Source organism: Cebidichthys violaceus, unplaced genomic scaffold (genome assembly GCF_023349555.1).
Source record: "Cebidichthys violaceus isolate CVI_PGR_0920_01 unplaced genomic scaffold, fCebVio1.0.p SCAF_11, whole genome shotgun sequence".
Taxonomy (NCBI): Eukaryota; Metazoa; Chordata; class Actinopteri; order Perciformes; family Stichaeidae; genus Cebidichthys; species Cebidichthys violaceus.
The window spans coordinates 11,472,836-11,491,594 of NW_027176274.1; the positions used below are offsets into that span (position 1 = coordinate 11,472,836).

Below are 18,759 nucleotides of genomic sequence, written 5' to 3' on the forward strand. Positions count from 1 at the left end.
CTGCATCCGAGCCGACAGAATATGCGTTATGCTCTAGTCGTGGAAGGGGCTACATCCCATCCGTCCATCCCATAATCTTATTTCACACAGTGCAAAGCCACTGTGTGAGCCACAGACTCTGAAATAAGACTACATGGAAATGTATCCACATATATATCAAATTCGCTGTAACTTTTTTTAGTTTTTTTTGTTTGAAGCGCATTCATCCGAGTGTGACCTTTGATGATTAGAGACATGACTCTGTGCTGTACCGCTGCCAGTGTTAGGATACTGTCTTTTTTTTCTTTTTAAATAGCCCAATTTAAAGTGTAATATCTGCTAATAAGACAGACCACTGGTATGAGAGCCAATTAAAAGTGAAACAGCTGCTTTCTCTGCAGCAGTAATGGCTATAGTACCATAAAATACTGGTGCATACTTTACTGGCATGCCATGCAGGCATTTGCAGATGAAGGTTGACTTGTGCGCAATTAACATATGCAAATTGAGAACTCTATCTATCTATCTATCTATCTATCTATCTATCTATCTATCTATCTATCTATCTATCTATCTATCTATCCATATTTAAATCGTTTTTATTTCAAGATCCCATGTGTTCTTCTTGTACTACAGCTCCTTAGATTTAATTATGCAGTATGGATTTATTTTTTATTTTTATGAGTTCAGTTTTGATCAATTGGTCAGTCATACCATGTCACTAGTGTCCAACATGCCCAACGTTTCCATTTACGAAATGGAGATCTCTTTAAATGATCCTGCAAAGTGATACCAAAGTTGAGTTTAACTATAAGAACTATTTTACACACAAGAATCAGTTCACTGGTCATGGGAAGCACTACTCATCCCCGTTAAACAGTTGTATGATGTCTTTGGAAGGAGCTTTCCAAAATTACCCTGTGAAGTTATCATCTTGTCTTGGGTTTAGAAAATTCAGTCTTTGAAAAAGCGTGCTTTAAGCTGGGTGCATGGAGATCCAAAGAAGTGAGCATTTACCAGGCAGGGAGGGTCCTATGAAAGATGCTATTAATTTGGACAGTTTGGAATAGGATCTAGCATTTTTAAGTTATAAAAAACATAAATTATCTCACATTCTGGTGCATCAATATAGGCCTTTTCCCCTCACAAATACACCAACTTTATGGAAGCCTGATACTAAATTGCAGCTCAGCCCCTTACATATTCGATTGATTTATTGATAGATTCATATACAAATCGTTTAACCTATAATAACTATTATCATTAGCCTAATGTTAGAATAATGTAATTTGTTAAGTTGTACTACTTTGCAAGTTATATGTGCTGCATCTCAAAATTAATCCATCATAAACTTAAGTTACATTGCAATTTAATATTTATATGAGAATGGGGGGGAAGCATCCCATACAGCTGTAACTGCCTGGCTACACACACACACACACACACACACACACACACACACACACACACACACACACACACACTGTAGTGTAGCTGCAACATGCTCTAATGTTTGGTGGCAAAGTGTTTGAGCTTCAGCGGCTGCCTCTTTAGCTGTCTACCGCTGTGCCCGAATGAATTCCAACTTTACCACCAATTTCTTTATATACTCTACACTCACCGTCACTAATTGCGTCACACTAAACAATGTATCATATCGTTCCTTAAATGACAATAAGACACAATTCTTTTTTTATGTCACAGTTGTTTCAGACACGAATAACGGTCAGCGCGAGCCACCACAATACGCGGCTACCCCGGCAACTAGCTAGCTGTGCCCGTTGTTAACTGCCCAAAATACCGACCTGAAGCCCTTTACTCTGTATGGAAGTGGTCAGCATCACTAACGGGGGGAAGGATATATTATTGGCAACACAGTGACCAGTGGTTATGTATTTCTAATGTACGTTACATGTTTCTTTGTGGACGTAGTTTGTTCAGTCACGCCGGTGTAACGGTGCCGTTTTCATTAAGGACAAGGCTGTTTAACTACTTTATGCTACAGCTAAGTTTAGTCTGCTCTGTCTGACCCCTGTGGACGTCTAGCTAACAAATACTTCCACATGATTTCCACATGTATTAACGTTAGCTAGCATCCTCTGCAACCGTGTACTCTGAGTTTCTGAGTGTTTAGATATTTAGCGTCGAGTGTAACCGGTGTTTTTGGAAGAGATGACTTGGGAGTAACTAAACGCTACGTGGCACCTATACTGGCACAAAAGGAAACGTACTGATGGTGTTTTTTCGCTCTCTTGCCACTGTAGGTTCATGTTACGTCTCACCGGGAAGTAATGAGGAACGTTATTGTGCTCTCACTGCTGCTGCTGAACATACATCATGTCATATCAGCACCCAAAGGCGTCACTGCCAGTCTATCAGCAAAGTGGAGCATGACGCCTTTCCTCCTGGAGACAAGGTACTGGATGTTCACACCGGTATCTTGCACTCACACAGCCCCCTATAACCCCTCAAACTATTTTAATTAGTTAGCTAATTGCTCTGTTATATTTACCCTGAATTCACTCTCCTAGCATATAGGTCAAGAGGCCTTTTCAAAGCCCTCTACACACTGCCAGGACTAAAATCCAGGATATGGAATCCTTCCTTATCTTAAAAGTAGTCTAATCTAAATATATTGTGTCTAACTCTGGAGTTGACCTATAAAACAGCAACAGCATGTACTTTGTTAATGGTTGAGTGTAAACTCCCTCCTAGGTTGTTCAAACATTGACATTTCCACTAAAATACAGATAACATGACCTCATTGACCTGGATGGGCCTTGGGAAGAAATACAGAAAACATACTATTTATTATTAGTTACCTCTTATTCTAGTGACTGGGACCAACTGCAGGTTTTAGAAGATGTATATATTTTAGTATATATTTAGTGGATAACTTTAGTATTCATACACAATGGACTTAAATAGCAGCCAAAAGTAATTTAGTTGTTAACACTGTTGATGACTTACTGTGTATGAAGCTCTCTTTTACGGCGTTACTAGAGCCTTTGGTCAACAACACATGATTCTATTCTTCTGTGTGTGTGTGTGTGTGTGTGTGTGTGTGTGTGTGTGTGTGTGTGTGTGTGTGTGTGTGTGAAAATATTTGATATGGTTTCATTGTAAACTACTGCATGCCTGTAGTGGTGTGTGATACTTCACAGCGGAAATGATAAAACCAAGGCTAGGCAGAATTTTTAACAGAAAATATAAAATGATCATGCGGTCTGTAGCTTTAATTTGTTGTTTGTAACATACTGTGGTTACTGAATAATGCTGACTAATATTTTTCTTTTACTCATATGTAGTGAGTTTATTGGAGAAGATGGGAATGAGAAATTCTGGCAGTTTGTTGACACCGTGAAAGAGCTCACTGTATACAAGCAAGGAGGTGTGTTGATCTGAACCCATTTATATTTACAAATATATTTTACAAACTTTGTCACCTTGAGCTTCTCATCTAAGAAACCTCATAATTACTGATGTGGATGTATCTCACAGAATCCGTGCGCTCGTACTACAACCTGATCCTGAAGAAGGCTGGCCAGTTTCTTACGGATCTTCAAGTTAATCTGCTCAAATTTGCTCTGGCCCTACGGTCATACTCGCCAGCTGTTCAAGCATCTCAGCAGGTATGTTGTGATCATATAAGTACGATTATTTCAAAACCTTCTCAAGAGCAGCGTGGAAATATTATGGTATGCAAGAGAGCCAGGTTCATTCCTTGTTAGAGTCTTGTTACATTGTTTATCCTATTCTTAACCTCTGCAGGCTTTACTTACAGTTTCAATTATTCTCAAACTACTGTGTTAAATACTACACATCAAGGATTAGTTTTCTCACAACAGCAGTTGTATTTCCTTGTGGTTTCTCACAGAATTAAAATGTGGATAAGGTTAATTGTCTGTAATTAACCCAGTGACAAGCAAGAGTTAGCGTTGGTAAATCTAAATTGATAGCACTGCTTTTTGTATTGCTCTCAGATGCATTTATCAACATGCACAACTGTGCATTTTCTTATATGCAAATGTCTATATTCTGTCTAACATTTCACTTATCCAGTGAAGTATCTCAACATCTACCAGATGGATTGGGACATAATTTGGTTCAGATAGTCATGGTCCCACAGAATGAATATCAATATCTTCCCCCTGACTTGTCATCTAACGCAATCATCTGGTCAAAATGTAATTATGTCCGATACTTTGGTTTATGCTGAAGTACACCTAAGTATATCTAGTGATGCACTGGTTGATGAAGTTGAATGAATAATGGCCTTTTGGTGTTGTGCTGCACAGTGGACGTTGTTGTGATGATTGCTGTAGAATATTAAGAATATATCAATCGTATAATTGATTTATCTGTGATAAACTTTAATTAAAGAGTGAGGGGTCTTCACCAGATCCTGGCATTGTTGGCGTCATGTTGTGGCCAAAGAACATTCCTTCACTCCTCCATGTTCTCTAACAGATAGCCAGTGATGAGCCTCCGCCCGAGGCTTGTCCCGCCTTCGTCTCCATCCATGGTCAACATAGCTGCAGCACCAAAGACATCAAGAAGCTCCTGAAGGCAGCTGCAGGCAGGTAACACAGAATGGCGCCTTCTTCCCCTCTGTGGATAAACTCAAATCCTTAACGCAGAACAATGTGAAAAGTTTCTACAGTTATTTTGTTATAAACATTGTCGCCTTTACTGACTCCATTTTGCCTGTAATCATCACAGAAAGGTTTTTGTCTTGAACATTTTCAAATGTTTGCAGGCCAAAACCGTATTTACACAAGAATGACCACACGTATCCAGGGGTCAATAAAACAGACGTGCCAGTCGTGATCCTCTATGCCGAGATTGGAACCAAGAAGTTCACCTCGTTCCATAAGGTGCTGTCGGAGAAGGCCGGAGAGGGCATACTGGTATATGTGCTGCGGCATTTTGTAGCGGTGAGTAGCAAAGTAATGTTCCACTGATGAAATGTTTTTAATAAATAATATGGTTTCCTGTTCGTCTCAGTGAAAAGTCGTCTAGTGGTGGTTGTATCTTTCTAGTCAGTCTTTTTCAATCTTTTGGTTTTCACACTGAATAACTCTCTTAAAAGATAAGGATTGTGATATTCTATCATTTTCAAGTAAAGATCAAAACAAACAATCTATCCAATTGACAAATATTGTCTGTGTAGTCAAAGCCTAACAGAGCATCCTCTGCGCCATAGAACATTGTTTCATCTTTACTTTAGATGATGGCACTATTGCAGTTGGGACTGGGAAGATATACTGTATATTGTCAATATAATATAAACGTTCTTCTTTATAGCTTATATCGCGATGTCTGAAAAACTAGCGGCCGAACTACGAGACAGCATCATTTCTGTCAGTTAGACGCTTTACTTTGAGGGCACATCATGCAGAAGCGCATAGGCTGGGCCTATGATTATTAATTGTTTTCCTTTATAATTTTGCTTGAAACTGTGAAATGTTTATTTTGCAATTAGGTTCTTAATAAAATGAGAAACTCTGTGTGTTTTTACGTATATAAGTCAAACAAGAGTATACAAAAATAGGCTTTACCACGTGGTTATTTCATAGACTATTTAGCCTATTTATTGATTTTGATCATTTTGCCTGTATCGCCCAGTGACACAATCAGTGACGTATTATTCCTTTTAGTAGATTCCTCGAAATCCAACTGAAAACTCAAAAACTAACCAAGATCCAGATTCCTTTGATTTGTGTAAAAAGTGCTTTTTACAAAAGCAGAGTGTGGGTGTGAAAGACTTCTGAAAGCAGGAGGCAGAGCTTTGACTCTCGGTCACATAAGTGACAAAGTGGAATGTCGGAGAATCTGCTGCTGCTTGTGGGGGCCCATGTGGTTCTTGTTCCCTCTGTTAAAACACATTATAGATTATAGATTACTTCCACTGACTGTAGTAAACCGGTCAGTCAAGTGTTAAAACAATTCTAAATTGGAAAAAAAAACAAGTCCAATGGCGGTGTACTTTAAACCGCTCCTGCCATCCCTTGGCGTTGCACATTAGGCATGTGTGTCGCCGTTCAGCAATGGAGACCCATATCCTGGAGTTACCAGAAACCTGATCGCGTATTGACGTTGCTTCCTGAGGCCTTTTTGGAACTTGGTAGTGACTGCTGCAACTTGCAAGTAAAGATAATTTTTCGAGAGTTGGCATTCAGCCTACTGCTGTGCAGCTAAGCTGCTCCTAGGCGTTTCCGTTTCACAATTACAGAACTGACAGTGTACTGTGGCAATATCTAGCAGACCAGACATCTGATTAACTTATTGGAAAGATGGCATCCTATCACAGAACCACGCTGAAAGTCTCTTCACTGTGTTTGTGAATGGAGATCACCATTTCTGTGTGCTTGGTTTTATTTACTAGCTAAACCCACTAATTAGAATGGGCGTCCACCTCATTTTGGCTCTAAATTGTACGTAGATTTAGGCATAAAGCATTTCCCATGGATCGGATCTGCAGTGTTGATGATGATTATTATCACAGCACCTTTGAAAGAAATGTACATGTAAACAAAACTCTGCACCTTTTTAACATTAAAGCCGTCACTCTGCCTCCCACCGCTTGCAGGATCCGAAGCCTCAAAAGATGCTTTTATCTGGGTATGGTGTTGAGCTGGCGATCAAAAGCACAGAATACAAAGCTGTGGATGACACCAAAGTAAAAGGTCAGTTTGTGACTTCTCAAACATTTTGTGTGCTGGACTTCGCTGTGACCGAGACAATAAAACACAAATCTTGTGCTTTTGTAGATTCAGGTGCAAACGCTGAGGAAGACAATAACGATGAAGTCCAAGGGTTTGTTTTTGGAAAATTAAAGTAAGTGGCGTAAATGTAACGTGTCATTTTCTACCGTATGTTCTGTTTTGGCTGCTGGTCATCCTGTGCTTTGTGTGACTTTATACAGAGATGAAATGAAATCCTTGATTGTATTTATATCTTCTTCTTTTCCAATTCCCTCCTTTTCAAGGAAATCTCACCCTGAACTCCAGGAGCAACTGGTCGAGCTTCGCAAACATCTCCTCGAGAGTACAAATGACATGGTCCCTCTCAAAGTGTGGGAAATGCAAGGTATCGGTTCTCTATTTCAGTTGTTCAATGATCATGATAATTACTGCAGTGAGGAATTTACTTGTTTTAGCTGTTGAGTTAGTGCATATTATACCATTTGTGGCTGGAGATGCTTTCATTTACACTTACTAAGTTTATCAGCATATTGAATGTAATCTCATTTGATTGCTTTGCATGAATTCCATTTGTCTAAACAGCATGTGCATTCGTAGATAGAGATGCTGATGATTTCATTATTTGATCTCCACAGATCTTAGTTTCCAGGCAGCTGCCAGAATCATGTCGGTGCCAAAGTTTGATGCTTTGAAGCTCATGCGAGACCTCAGTCAGAACTTTCCGAGCAAAGCCAGGTCAGACAATTTGTCTTATTTTCTCCTTCTGGCTGACTGGCTAACACATTTGGTACCGTTCCAAAAATCCATATTTTAAGGAGTCCCTCTGTGTGTTACAACATGTGAATCCAGGCACAACAAATGCTGTTGTTAAAGTGCGAGTGAAATATGTGTTTTATAAACCCATTTCTTTTAGCATCATCCACTAAATACAGCTTTTGATACAGAGATCTAATCAGCTTTTTGATGTCTGCTTATTTTGTCTCAGACAACTTGTAATAACACCAAAAAATGCTGAGTAAGAGTCAGGTGTTTATGTGGAGCTGACGTACCAACCTGAGAGCCCGTATGTTTTTGGAGATTAAAACTGGCATTTTACTGCCGGCTTGGGATGTGGTAAAAGCTGATGGTGACTGTACATGTTTTACTGTTCCCACAGATCACTGACAAGAGTGGCCGTAAAGCCGGAAATGAGAAAAGAAATTGAGGAGAACCAAAAGGTGTGGTATAATAAGCAGCCTTTCCACACGTCGTTGCAGTTTTGTTTTTCAGACAATCGGTTTCTAATCTGTATCTGGAATAAATTCCATAACAGCATCAAAAGTTACATTTTATTTTCTCCTTGTCTTTGCACACACTTTATTCATTTAACTTCCTGCTTTTGTCTCGGTGCGCACGTCGTTTCTCGTCAAAAGAACCAACATTAAAGGGTTTTGGCATCTGAGTAAAATCTTTGAGATTGTTCTTTCAGCGTCTCAGTGAGTCCATCGGTGTACACCCCGGAGACGGAGAGCTCTTCATCAACGGACTGCACATTGATCTGGACATTCACAACCCGTTCAGGTAGGAGCCCAGCAGGAGGGTGCAGTGGTCAGCCCGTGCTCTCCCCAGGACGCCGCAGACCTACGCTTTGGCTCAGTAATCCTGTTGCAACAGGATCAGAGTTTATTGCTCCGCAAAGCGACTGGCACACAGCTAATATGTATAAAACACTAACCTTTTTGATTTTATATTTACAGCATTTTAGACATCCTCAGAGGAGAGGCCAGGGTCTTAGAAGGGCTTCATAACCTCGGCATTAAAGGAGAACATCAAGGCAAGCTGCTGAGGTTACCTGTGAACGCTGTGGATGACAGCTATGCCTTAGATATCAGACATCCAGCTATAATGGTGAGTCCTGTCCAAAAGCATTATTCTTCTGGCCCAGATGCAGGTGTTTTTTTTTTCTTCTTTGTGTACCAGGGTGTGAACTAAGTGTATCCGTCATCAGGCTATTGCAACTGCCTGCCAGAAACTTCAGGTATTAATTGGGACTCAGCCAAGAAAAGCTCTCAAATGAAACACTTTTCATTTGCGCCCCTGTGGCCATTATAATATTCTAGGTACTATAAAAAAATGCTAAAGAAATAAAGAATTTAACCCTTTCCACATTCAAGCAAGAGGTCTGTCATTTCAGCTTGCATCTCCCCTTTCTAGTTACTGAGAACATGTGGGGAGGCTTGTACAGTAAGACCACTGTTAGTGCCAGATTGGCCAGCAATGATGGATCATTTTGCAACTATGATTATGGTCATTTATCATAAAAAGCCATTTCCAAAGGCTCACTGATGGTGGGTGTTAGAGCTTTATAACATATGTATATGTTAAATGTTCACATCAGATCCAGCATATTTCTGTCCACAGAACTGTTCGCTTACATGCCTTGTAACAGCTTCATTTCAATGTATGTGATTACCTGTTTATTGAGCAGGTAGGTGACGTTAAAAACATTTTACGCCTTGTGAATAAATAGTTCAGTTGTAAAGCAGTTAGCAGGAAAGAGATTATTCTTGTAACTAATGTAACATTGTTCAATGTATTGTTACTCTTGACAAATAACAGGACACTCTAAAAAAAAGATGAAGTGGAGGTTCCAGATGCATAGTGTAAAACAGTATGGTATCTTTATCTTTGATACCAGTATTACCTCGTACAGCGGCTTGACATGTGATCCCACGATTCTCGTGGGATCACATGTCACACGATAATCTATCTTGTCAGGCTTGAAGTATTGCATTTGTATCCGGTAAGCCAGAGCACAACACAAGGCTGTTCTCCGAGGAAAAGACGTTTTCCCTCTTCTACTGACATGTTTCGACAGGAGTTTGATTGACAGACGGTTCACCCAGTCACCTGCCAAGTATATTTTTTTAAGTGCCTGCCCTTTTTCAAACAGTTATCAATGACGTTATGAATGTAAACAAACCCCTCAGATAAAGCAAAGTCAGTATTCGGAATTCTTTGATAGGTCCCATGTCATAAGAAATGTAGTCAAAATATAGAAACCACCGTTCTAATGTCCTTGAGTGAGGTAATTAATCTCTACCGTTTCCAGGGTTGCTCTTCTGTTGCTTGTACTTAACTCGTGAATATCATTGGTTTTTTTTGCTTTCCAGTGGATAAATGACGTAGAGAATGACCTAGTGTACCGCAGCTGGCCAACGGGTGTACAGGAGCTCCTCAGAGCCACGTTTCCTGGAGTCATTCGGCAGATCCGACGCAATCTCTTCAACCTGGTGAGTCTCCTGAAGGCCAGAAATGCTGCAGGGCAGCGATGATAAAGGGAATGGATTTGAGAAATTGTAGTAGAAATGTGAAACTCGTTGGATGCTCCTGACTCTTCTCCGCGAGTCTAGATAAAATACTTTTTTTGTCAAATTGCAGGGTGTTTGTAATCATTTCAGGTACTACAGTCAGATACACAATCACAGAAGAGAATACTGAGTATATTTTAATACTTAACATTTCCTCTAATTATCATAACTGTCTGGGACTGGGTGCATTGTTGTATCTGCTAAACGCCGATCCATCCATGATGAATGAGTTTTTCCAATAGTATTATGATTCAGATTTGATGATGATGTTTTTCGTTGATAGGTGCTGTTTCTAGATCCAGTACGGGAAGAAAGTGTTGAGCTGGTGAAACTAGCAGAGCTTTTCTACAAGCACAAGATCCCCCTGAGGTTGGTGCTGTTATCACTAAAATAACCCCCACACCCATTTGCATGGCATTTAGCCTCTTAACCAGTTAGTGATTGTCATTTCAGCTGCAAATTGAATACTCGTTTTTGCCCCCTTTCTATAGAATTGGCTTTGTGTTTGTTGTCAACACCAAAGATGAGATTGATGGCTCCTCAGACGCAGGGGTTGGATTTTTCAGACTTCTGAATTACATTGCAGACGAGTATGATTTATCCCAGGCTCTGATGTCCATTGTCTCAGTAAGTATATTACATTCATAAATCTCTGTTGTTTTAGAAAGCACTTCTTTAAGAATAACTAAAGCACACTCCTCGCCAGCTCATATCTATTCGTGCCTCAGAAGTCAGGTCTTTCATTGTGCCTCGTGTTCCCATGGTTTGAGGCATTATTGAACTACATGAGTTGCTGTGATTTTGCCTCTGGTATCAGCTTTTTCAAACAGACTTGGGAATTATTGACAGTCGCAGAGATCTGAAGACGGTGATCAAATCTGATCTGACTTCTCTGTTGCAGATGTACAACAAAGTAGATGCAGGGGAGACGCTGTCTGTTGATGCAATATCTGCTTACCTGAAGAGAAAATTCCCTAAAGCCAATGCTGAAAGGATTCTTGGCGTAGAATCTGAGTATGATGACAAAAGAAAGGTAAGAAAAGAAAATAGCTTCTTTCTGTTTATCGGAAGTTAAAATAATTACTTGAAAAGATTTTTTATTTTTTTTATTTTGTGTGTTCCAGGACGGTGCCCTGTTCTACAAAAAGAGTGGCCTTGGTGCCTTACCACTGGCTTTATTTAATGGAGTCCCTCTGAGCCCTGATGAGATGGACCCAGACGAGCTGGAAACCATCATCCTGCAGCGCATAATGGACACCACCACCACCTTCCAGAGAGCTGTCTTTATGGTACGACATAAGACACTCATGCTTCATATTCAACCTCACCAATCGACCCCTTTTTTTTACCAGGAGTAGAACCCTTAGATTAGTATATATACATATACACAGAAACCGTAGATAATTATACCAACTGCAGTTCATCCATGCTTTTTAGTATTCATACAAGGACTATCTCACATACTAGCCTGAGGTTGTGATAAGCTTGATATTAGGTTTATTGCAAAAGCAGAGTATATGTTTAAATCCAGAGTTTCCTTATGGACTTACCCTCATCTGTTTTATCCTTTGCCTACAGGGTCAGTTGACTGAGGGCTCAAATGTGGTGGACTATCTCATGGAGCAGGCAAATGTGGTTCCCAGGATGAATCCTCTTATTCTAAGCACTGACCGGAAGTACCTCGACTTCACTGCCAAACCAGGTGACCCGTGCTGCTCATCTTAAACTTAAACATTAGTGATTCACTGTCTATATTCCTCATATTTATTTCATCTTTCTCGCTTTGCAGTTGTAGATGATTGGGAGGACACAACTATGTTTTCATACTTTGACTCCAGAGACAAAACAGCTGTGATGGCGAAGAGAATGAAGTACTTTACAAATACTGGTAAGATATCACTTATTATTAATATATGCCTTTGGTTTCCTCAACAACACAATTTCAGATGAAAACCCACCATTTAATTTTCAGTAACATAATGACTTGCCACAATCTGAATCACTTATTCAAGCATTTGCATTTTGTCATGTACAACTGGAACTACCATTCTGCATTTACTTGTTGAAAATCTGTCAGATGAGCAGTATCTGAACAGAATCAATCCTACACTGCTTTACTGATCTACGAAAGTGTGAAATTGACCTTTGTTAAAGCAGACAGGCTGCGCCTCCAGCAAGATAATTGCTGGATCTGCTGACTGGCTTTCGGCCAACAGTCTAAATGGTCGTCAGAGCTGCATTTGGCTGCTCAGGCCTGGAGTGTAGCTGTCTCAATGAGGCTGAGGAGGCTGGACTAGTTGACTGACTGACTGACTGACTGGGGGTGGGGGGGTATGTAACCATGACAGGTGACCAAATTCTCGATTAATACACTGAGCTCTGTGCCAGATGTCTCAGTCTCTCTCACTTCTTACACACAAACTAAACTTCAATGTACCAGCTATACCTACTTTTACTTCTCACTTTCATCCGATTATCATCGCCCTTTAAAGGATTAGCAGCTCTTACTAAGTGCCACGTAAATAATTTAGGTTGAGATTTTTTGAGATAGAAAACTACTCAAAAAATACATTTGCCCTCCACTGGTACTTTAACAGTTTATTGGCAGGACACTGCAGCTGGAGGCGGGGCGGACTGGCCATAATGTATTTTAACGCTCAAAATTGAAATAGACATGCGTGTAGAGTTTAGAGTACAACAGAGTCATTGCTCTTCTACCTTAGATGAGGATGGGATGAGTGCCGTGACCGTGTGGATAGCCGGAGATTTTGAGAAGGTCTCGGGAAGAAAACTGTTACTCAGTGCTCTGAAACGTGTGGTGAGTATCATCTACTCTGTCCTACTTTCTTATGGGGAATGAATGTTCACTCGATCAATAACATTTTTCATGTTTGCCTGTCTTTGACACAAATCTTGCAGCTGGTGTTACTGCAGCTACAAAGCTGTACATCTATCTATCACATCAGGGCAGAATAGATGAAGTACATTAAGATACTGTTTTTCTGATTAGAGCAGGTCCGTATGACCAAAAAATAAGCAAATTTAATATTATTATAATGAATTCTCTGCATGTATGCCACTCCCAAAATGCATCTACACAGATGCCTCTAAAATGAAATATTCACTTTTAATACACTACAGATGAATTAAGTGTGATGCAGCAGGCAGGCATTTTTTTATGTCATAAAAAAAGATGAATTGCTGGTAGAATAAGCAGAAAAGGAAAAACCTTTCCTGTTACTTTTAAGCAATCAACACTCTCCTCTCTGTGAGTGACACCTGCGGTCTGTGGAAATATGGGACTGTGTGATATTAGTGTGAATTATATCATTGCTGTGTGTGTGTGTGTGTGTGTGTGTGTGTGTGTGTGTGTGTGTGTGTGTGTGTGTGTGTGTGTGGAAGCAGAAGGCCAGCCCCGGAGTGCGTGTGGGGGTGATAGATAACCCCAGCGGAAAGCCAAGCGAAGATAACACTGTGCTGTACAGGGCTATCTGGGCCTCGCTCCTCACCCAGAAGAATAAGGCTGCAGCCGAGTTTGTGCAAAAACTCCTGAGAGAGGAGAGTAGCCAGCTCCTCCAGAAGGGGACCAAGATGAAGGACTTACTGATGCAGGTAAAGGAGCGATTAAGGAATGCAGCTTTTTTATGTTTCAAGCAAATGGAAGGCATTTAGATTCTGTATTTTTCTGACATTACATCAACGTGGTGTGTGTCCTGTGTTTAAGGTACAGCTTTGCAGTATATTGATTTGTTGATTATATTGTGATATGACACTAGATGAGGTCTAGTCATTATTGTATTATGACATATATGTTTGCCTGTCTTCAAGGCTACATAACGGTTATACAACCTTAATACCTCTGTGATACTGACCACTGTGCTAGTTGCACCGAGTATTAACTGAAAAGTGGCATCAAATGTCTGGTCAAATAAAGACAAAGTAAGTATTTCAAAAAGCATTGTTTTGGTATTGGTACCAAAACTCAAAATGTGGAATGTGAGTGAAATGAACAGTTTCTGATTGTCCATCATATCGATATTAGTATTACTTATAGTTTAATTTCTTCCAATAACCTTATGTTTGAATATGTTCTCAAAGCACCAATAGTCATCTCTACTATAGTATCACAATGGTATCATATTGATATACTTTTATATCAATAATGAGATATTTGGTAAGCAACAAATGTCAAACCCCAAAAATCATTTAAGCATGGCCATCACATGTCACACAAAGACTTTCAATAACATCAATAACAATTACACTGCAGTGAGACTTACTTAGCCTTTTTTTAAGTTATTCATGCTCTGAGCCATGAGCAGGCAGTGGTGTCATGTTATTTGAACCTATGCAAACTAATAAGAGAGTAGCCTAACCAAGATGATATTAGCTTTTTTTTAATAGCATGTGTGACTGAAAGAAAGAAACGGTTTACATGCTCATCATAATAAGTCAGATATGAGATATCGCCTACCTGCCACCACAATTTGTTTCATGCATGTGTTGACTCCTTTCAGCGGAGACATTCTTTGATGCAAGCGGTCAAAGCTGATTAGAGAATTACAGTGTATTTATCTGCTGTGTTAAACACATGAATGCCTCTGAGCTGAGGTGGTGAATAAATCCCATATCTTGTTTATTCTGACATTCTGACAGGAACGTGGCAGAACACCCACGGCCAGCAAAGTATGAACATATGAGCAACTCAAAAGTATAGTTTGTGTGACACAAAAACTCTAACAAGTGAGATTCCATGACAGCTATTTAAAGAAATTAGGGGTCATGGTAATTTTATGTTTCAATATTAATGTATATTGTGGAATAGTTCATCTTCTGTAATCAATTGATGAATTATTTAAACATAAAACAAACTGATGGAAATATCTGTTTTCAGCTGAACCTGTATAGTACAGTACCTGAGGTACTTCATCACACTGCTGCAAAATCCTATAAATCCAATACTACCATAAAACAGTCCTCCTCGCTGATTTGCAACACTGCCTGCCATGGACTAATACAACCAGAGATATTAAAGGGATAGCTACCTAAATAAAAACAGTATGTCAAAAGCTTACAGCTAGTACCAATTTATTTTGTCTTATGGTATACAGCGTCATATCATCCAACCCTAAAAGATATGCAGGTCTACAGAATGAGTGTCATTGTGTTAAAAGTAAGAAATACATTGTTTGGGGTTTGATTTTTTTTATTTATTTTTAAGTTGTTTCCTTTGATTGTGTCAGTGAAAAGTGTATAACATTGATATAATTGACAACTTTTTAGACAGATTTGATGAACATAATGGCAAAAAACTTGGATATAACCATTCGCGAAGATCTGTCTGTCCCCGCTTTTTTGATTCAAGTGCAGAGTCGGGGAAAAACGGTGATTGATGAGCCTATCTTCTTGTTCCCCCTCCTGAACATCAACAAACAGAATAGATTCTGAGCTTGCGTGATGCTCCACAGCCTGTGGATGCCAAGGCAAGCGGCCTACTCACTTGTCAGTTCCACTTGATCCGTCACAGAGGCCAGCAGCAGGCGGGCTCCACACGCTGAATCTTTAACTTAAAAGAGTTGGTGGATACCTGGTCTCCAGGACCCGATATATAGTCAAGCTGCTTGCTTCACCGTTCATGGCTGTGTAAAAGCCACATGTGTTCAGCCAAGCCTGACCATCACTCTGCTTCTGTAAGCAGTGTGCGGCCAACTAGCGTTCTCCATCCTGTAGTGTGCCGTATCCGCCCACTCAGCATTGCACACAAAGAAAACAAATTCTCAGGCACTAATCAACAAATTAGCTGACGGGGAGAGCTCCCGTCTCTTCCGTCAGGAATAAGTCATACAGCACCGGTTCCATTTGGGACTGGCGAACCGTAACAAACTGCCCTTCAATTATGCCAACCTTAAACAACGGTGAGAGAAGGGGCTGGAAATAGCAACGGGAAGATGGGTAAGAGGGGGCTGTGTGAGTTGAGACCCAGAGTCGAGGGATATGAGTTTATTATTGGCTGCCAGACAGACTTGCTGACTGGATTGTGCTGACATTATTGCTATTCCACCTGTTCTCCTGAGGAGAGATGTTGGAGAAACTAATAACCTGACTCCACAAACTCTCCACACTCCCACACCTAATTTGTTATAGACAAAAATAGTCAAGGCTTAATTAAGAGTTTGGTGTATTAATTACAAATTGATTAATCTCATTTCCACACGTGCATTTCTGACAGCTCGGTCCTCTGGCTGAAATATTTCATGTTTGAGAACTGCAGTGATTGCGCTGATGCAAGGCGTCAATGATGTTGTGTATAATTTGTTTGCCTCGTATACATCATTCCTTACAGCAATGCATCACTCAGATTTTTGTTTTAGACAGGCTGTAAAGGGAGAAAGGTCTATTGGATCTTGCTGTACAGCACAAATTCAAATATGAGCCAACAATGCAATCAATTTAGCCAACATCCTAAACAAACGTGTGTTATTTGCTTCCAGGGCATGGACAGAGATGCCTTTGAGAAAAAGTACAACACCCTGGAAGTGGATTTCATTCGTAGTCAGCAGCTGTTTTGTCGAGATGTCCTGAAACTGAGTCCTGGACAGCAGGCAGTGATCAGCAACGGCAGGGTAAGTGGGCTTCAACGTTGTTTCAGACTATTGATCCATAAATATCTGCATAAAAAGTTAGAACTGACCACGATATGTTGTCAGAAAGGTAACGCCTTGGTTAAATGTTGCTGCTTTAGTTTGGCACGGTGGAGAAGGCTCCTCTAAGCCGCTGCACTTAAGAGGATTTTCCCTCTTGTGTTTTCAGAGAGCTCCCTTTGTACCTCCAAATCAGCATGAATGTTTCTTAAAGGTCACAGGTGGCACAAACTGCACTGGTCGTGTGTGTCTGTGGGAGTGTCTGTCTGTGTGTACAGAGCTGATGAATGATGTCTCAGCAGCAGTGATGCTGACAGCCACGGATGAAGAGGCCAGCCTCTGAGATGGCAGTAACAATTAATATAATTTTACATCCCTCTGCTGCAGTGGCAAGACTCCCAAAATAGAAAGGGGGGAAAACACACAGGCCCCCGTCAAAGAAAACCATGACTTAAAGTGAATAAAACACTGTGTTACAATCACATAGCATTTGACACAAGTAGTAAACAATGTAATACATGCTGAGATTAGAATTGGAACAGTCGTGTTCTGACTGCATTTATTGTCTTTATTTTAGATCCTCGGTCCATTCGAAGAGCAGGAAGAATTCACTGTGGAGGATTTCCAGCTGCTGGAGAAGATTACACTGAGCGGTTCTGCAGAGAACGTCAAAGCCAAAGTTAAACTGATGGGGATGAAGGCAAAGCAGTATGTTTGTATATTTCTCTCTTTATGTGTGAGAGAAACTCCCTCTTTCTTTAACTGTCTCTGATAAACCTCATTAGCCAGCCCTGATTAAATAATGACAAAAGTTGTTATAACATGTTTACACTTTCCTCTTTGTGACAAGTCCGTCTTGTTCATATTCTCATATTTTCCTAGTTTCTAGTTCCAGTAACCTTAATTGATTTATGAGGCTACCCTGTTAACAGCTTGACATCACTTTAAGTTAGCTCCTCCGTTTGACATCTCTCCCAATACGCAGCATTAATAACTGATGGACTGACCCGGCCACGCCTCTTTTCCCCTTAGCGCCAGTGACTTAGTCATGAAAGTTGATGCCCTCCTCACTGCAGCCCCCAAAGGAGAGGTCAGGAGGGATTTCCACTTTGTCAAAGACAGCCACAGGTGGGCCGCGTTCTTTCCTCTTGTTTACTCTCCTATTGGCTCCCCCGTTTCAAAGACAACTGTTTACTTTTCATTTTGTTATAATAGATGTGAAAATTTGCTCCACCATCAATGTCGAGCAGTGCAGAACTGCAAATCTTTTGATTTGCAGTTCTGCTGAATAAGGGTTGTGTAACCTTGTGTTGCTGACTGTGCTTCGGTGTGCTGTCGTCCTCCTCAGTGTGCTCCGTCTCTCCCCACGTGAAAACGAGGTTTTCTATGACGTCGTGGCCGTCGTTGACCCGCTCACTAGGGAGGCTCAGAAGATGTCCCCTCTACTGATCGTGAGCTGTGTTCTTCTCCATCCACTACTAATACAACAGGGACACTTTCAAATCACTGAAAGAAAGAGTACAGAAACACAAAACCTTCCAGATAGTTCTATCCTCACATGATGCTATGGTCACATTTTCATGGTTATATTGTTTTTAATGCGCATAGTTTATGATGAAAGATATCCAAGATATTTCCAATATCTTAAAAGCATTTATTGAGTGAGTCAAATTTATCAGAAAAATAGATTAAGTGCAAGTTTTCGTGAGCTTAAAGTATGCTTATTTATTTGAGGTTATTTAGAAAGAGTTTCCTTAGTGGGCTAACTTTTACTGGCTGCTGCATCTTGCAGGAGGCTTGCTGTGGTGAAGAGTTTGACTTGAATATGAAGATATGACTCACCATGCCTTTGCAGCCGGCCAGTCAGACAGCCACCTTCAGTAGCTGTTGTTTTCAGTGTACACTTTTTCAATAGTGTACTGTAGTATGCGGTAGAAATTATAATGACAGCATCACAGCTGATTTTAAGGAAGGCAATGTGGTCATTACCACTGGCTTATTGTTTTTTGGCCACTATTACATCACGAACAATGTTGTGTAAGGATATATCAATCAATCAAGTTTTACTTTTGTAGCACCTTT

The 18,759-nt window shown here is 40.3% G+C and overlaps 1 protein-coding gene across 5 annotated transcripts in view; it reads left to right on the plus strand.

The window, feature by feature from the left end:
- Positions 1-1,806: 1,806 nt before the first annotated feature.
- uggt2 (UDP-glucose glycoprotein glucosyltransferase 2) overlaps positions 1,807-18,759 on the plus strand; it is a 32,269-nt gene continuing 15,316 nt past the window's right edge. For all 5 annotated transcript variants that reach the window (XM_068704795.1, XM_068704796.1, XM_068704797.1 and 2 more), the window contains exons 1-26: positions 1,807-1,882; positions 2,244-2,395; positions 3,288-3,370; positions 3,481-3,611; positions 4,450-4,562; positions 4,739-4,916; positions 6,572-6,668; positions 6,753-6,819; positions 6,971-7,071; positions 7,322-7,421; positions 7,843-7,903; positions 8,155-8,246; positions 8,423-8,573; positions 9,839-9,958; positions 10,320-10,405; positions 10,528-10,663; positions 10,938-11,069; positions 11,161-11,325; positions 11,615-11,738; positions 11,826-11,924; positions 12,760-12,854; positions 13,442-13,648; positions 16,528-16,659; positions 17,255-17,385; positions 17,710-17,805; positions 18,026-18,128. In XM_068704795.1, the coding sequence (XP_068560896.1) occupies positions 2,271-2,395; positions 3,288-3,370; positions 3,481-3,611; positions 4,450-4,562; positions 4,739-4,916; positions 6,572-6,668; positions 6,753-6,819; positions 6,971-7,071; positions 7,322-7,421; positions 7,843-7,903; positions 8,155-8,246; positions 8,423-8,573; positions 9,839-9,958; positions 10,320-10,405; positions 10,528-10,663; positions 10,938-11,069; positions 11,161-11,325; positions 11,615-11,738; positions 11,826-11,924; positions 12,760-12,854; positions 13,442-13,648; positions 16,528-16,659; positions 17,255-17,385; positions 17,710-17,805; positions 18,026-18,128 (2,925 nt within the window). In that variant the 5' untranslated portion in view covers positions 1,807-1,882; positions 2,244-2,270. The remainder of the gene's footprint in view (positions 1,883-2,243; positions 2,396-3,287; positions 3,371-3,480; positions 3,612-4,449; positions 4,563-4,738; positions 4,917-6,571; positions 6,669-6,752; positions 6,820-6,970; positions 7,072-7,321; positions 7,422-7,842; positions 7,904-8,154; positions 8,247-8,422; positions 8,574-9,838; positions 9,959-10,319; positions 10,406-10,527; positions 10,664-10,937; positions 11,070-11,160; positions 11,326-11,614; positions 11,739-11,825; positions 11,925-12,759; positions 12,855-13,441; positions 13,649-16,527; positions 16,660-17,254; positions 17,386-17,709; positions 17,806-18,025; positions 18,129-18,759) is intronic.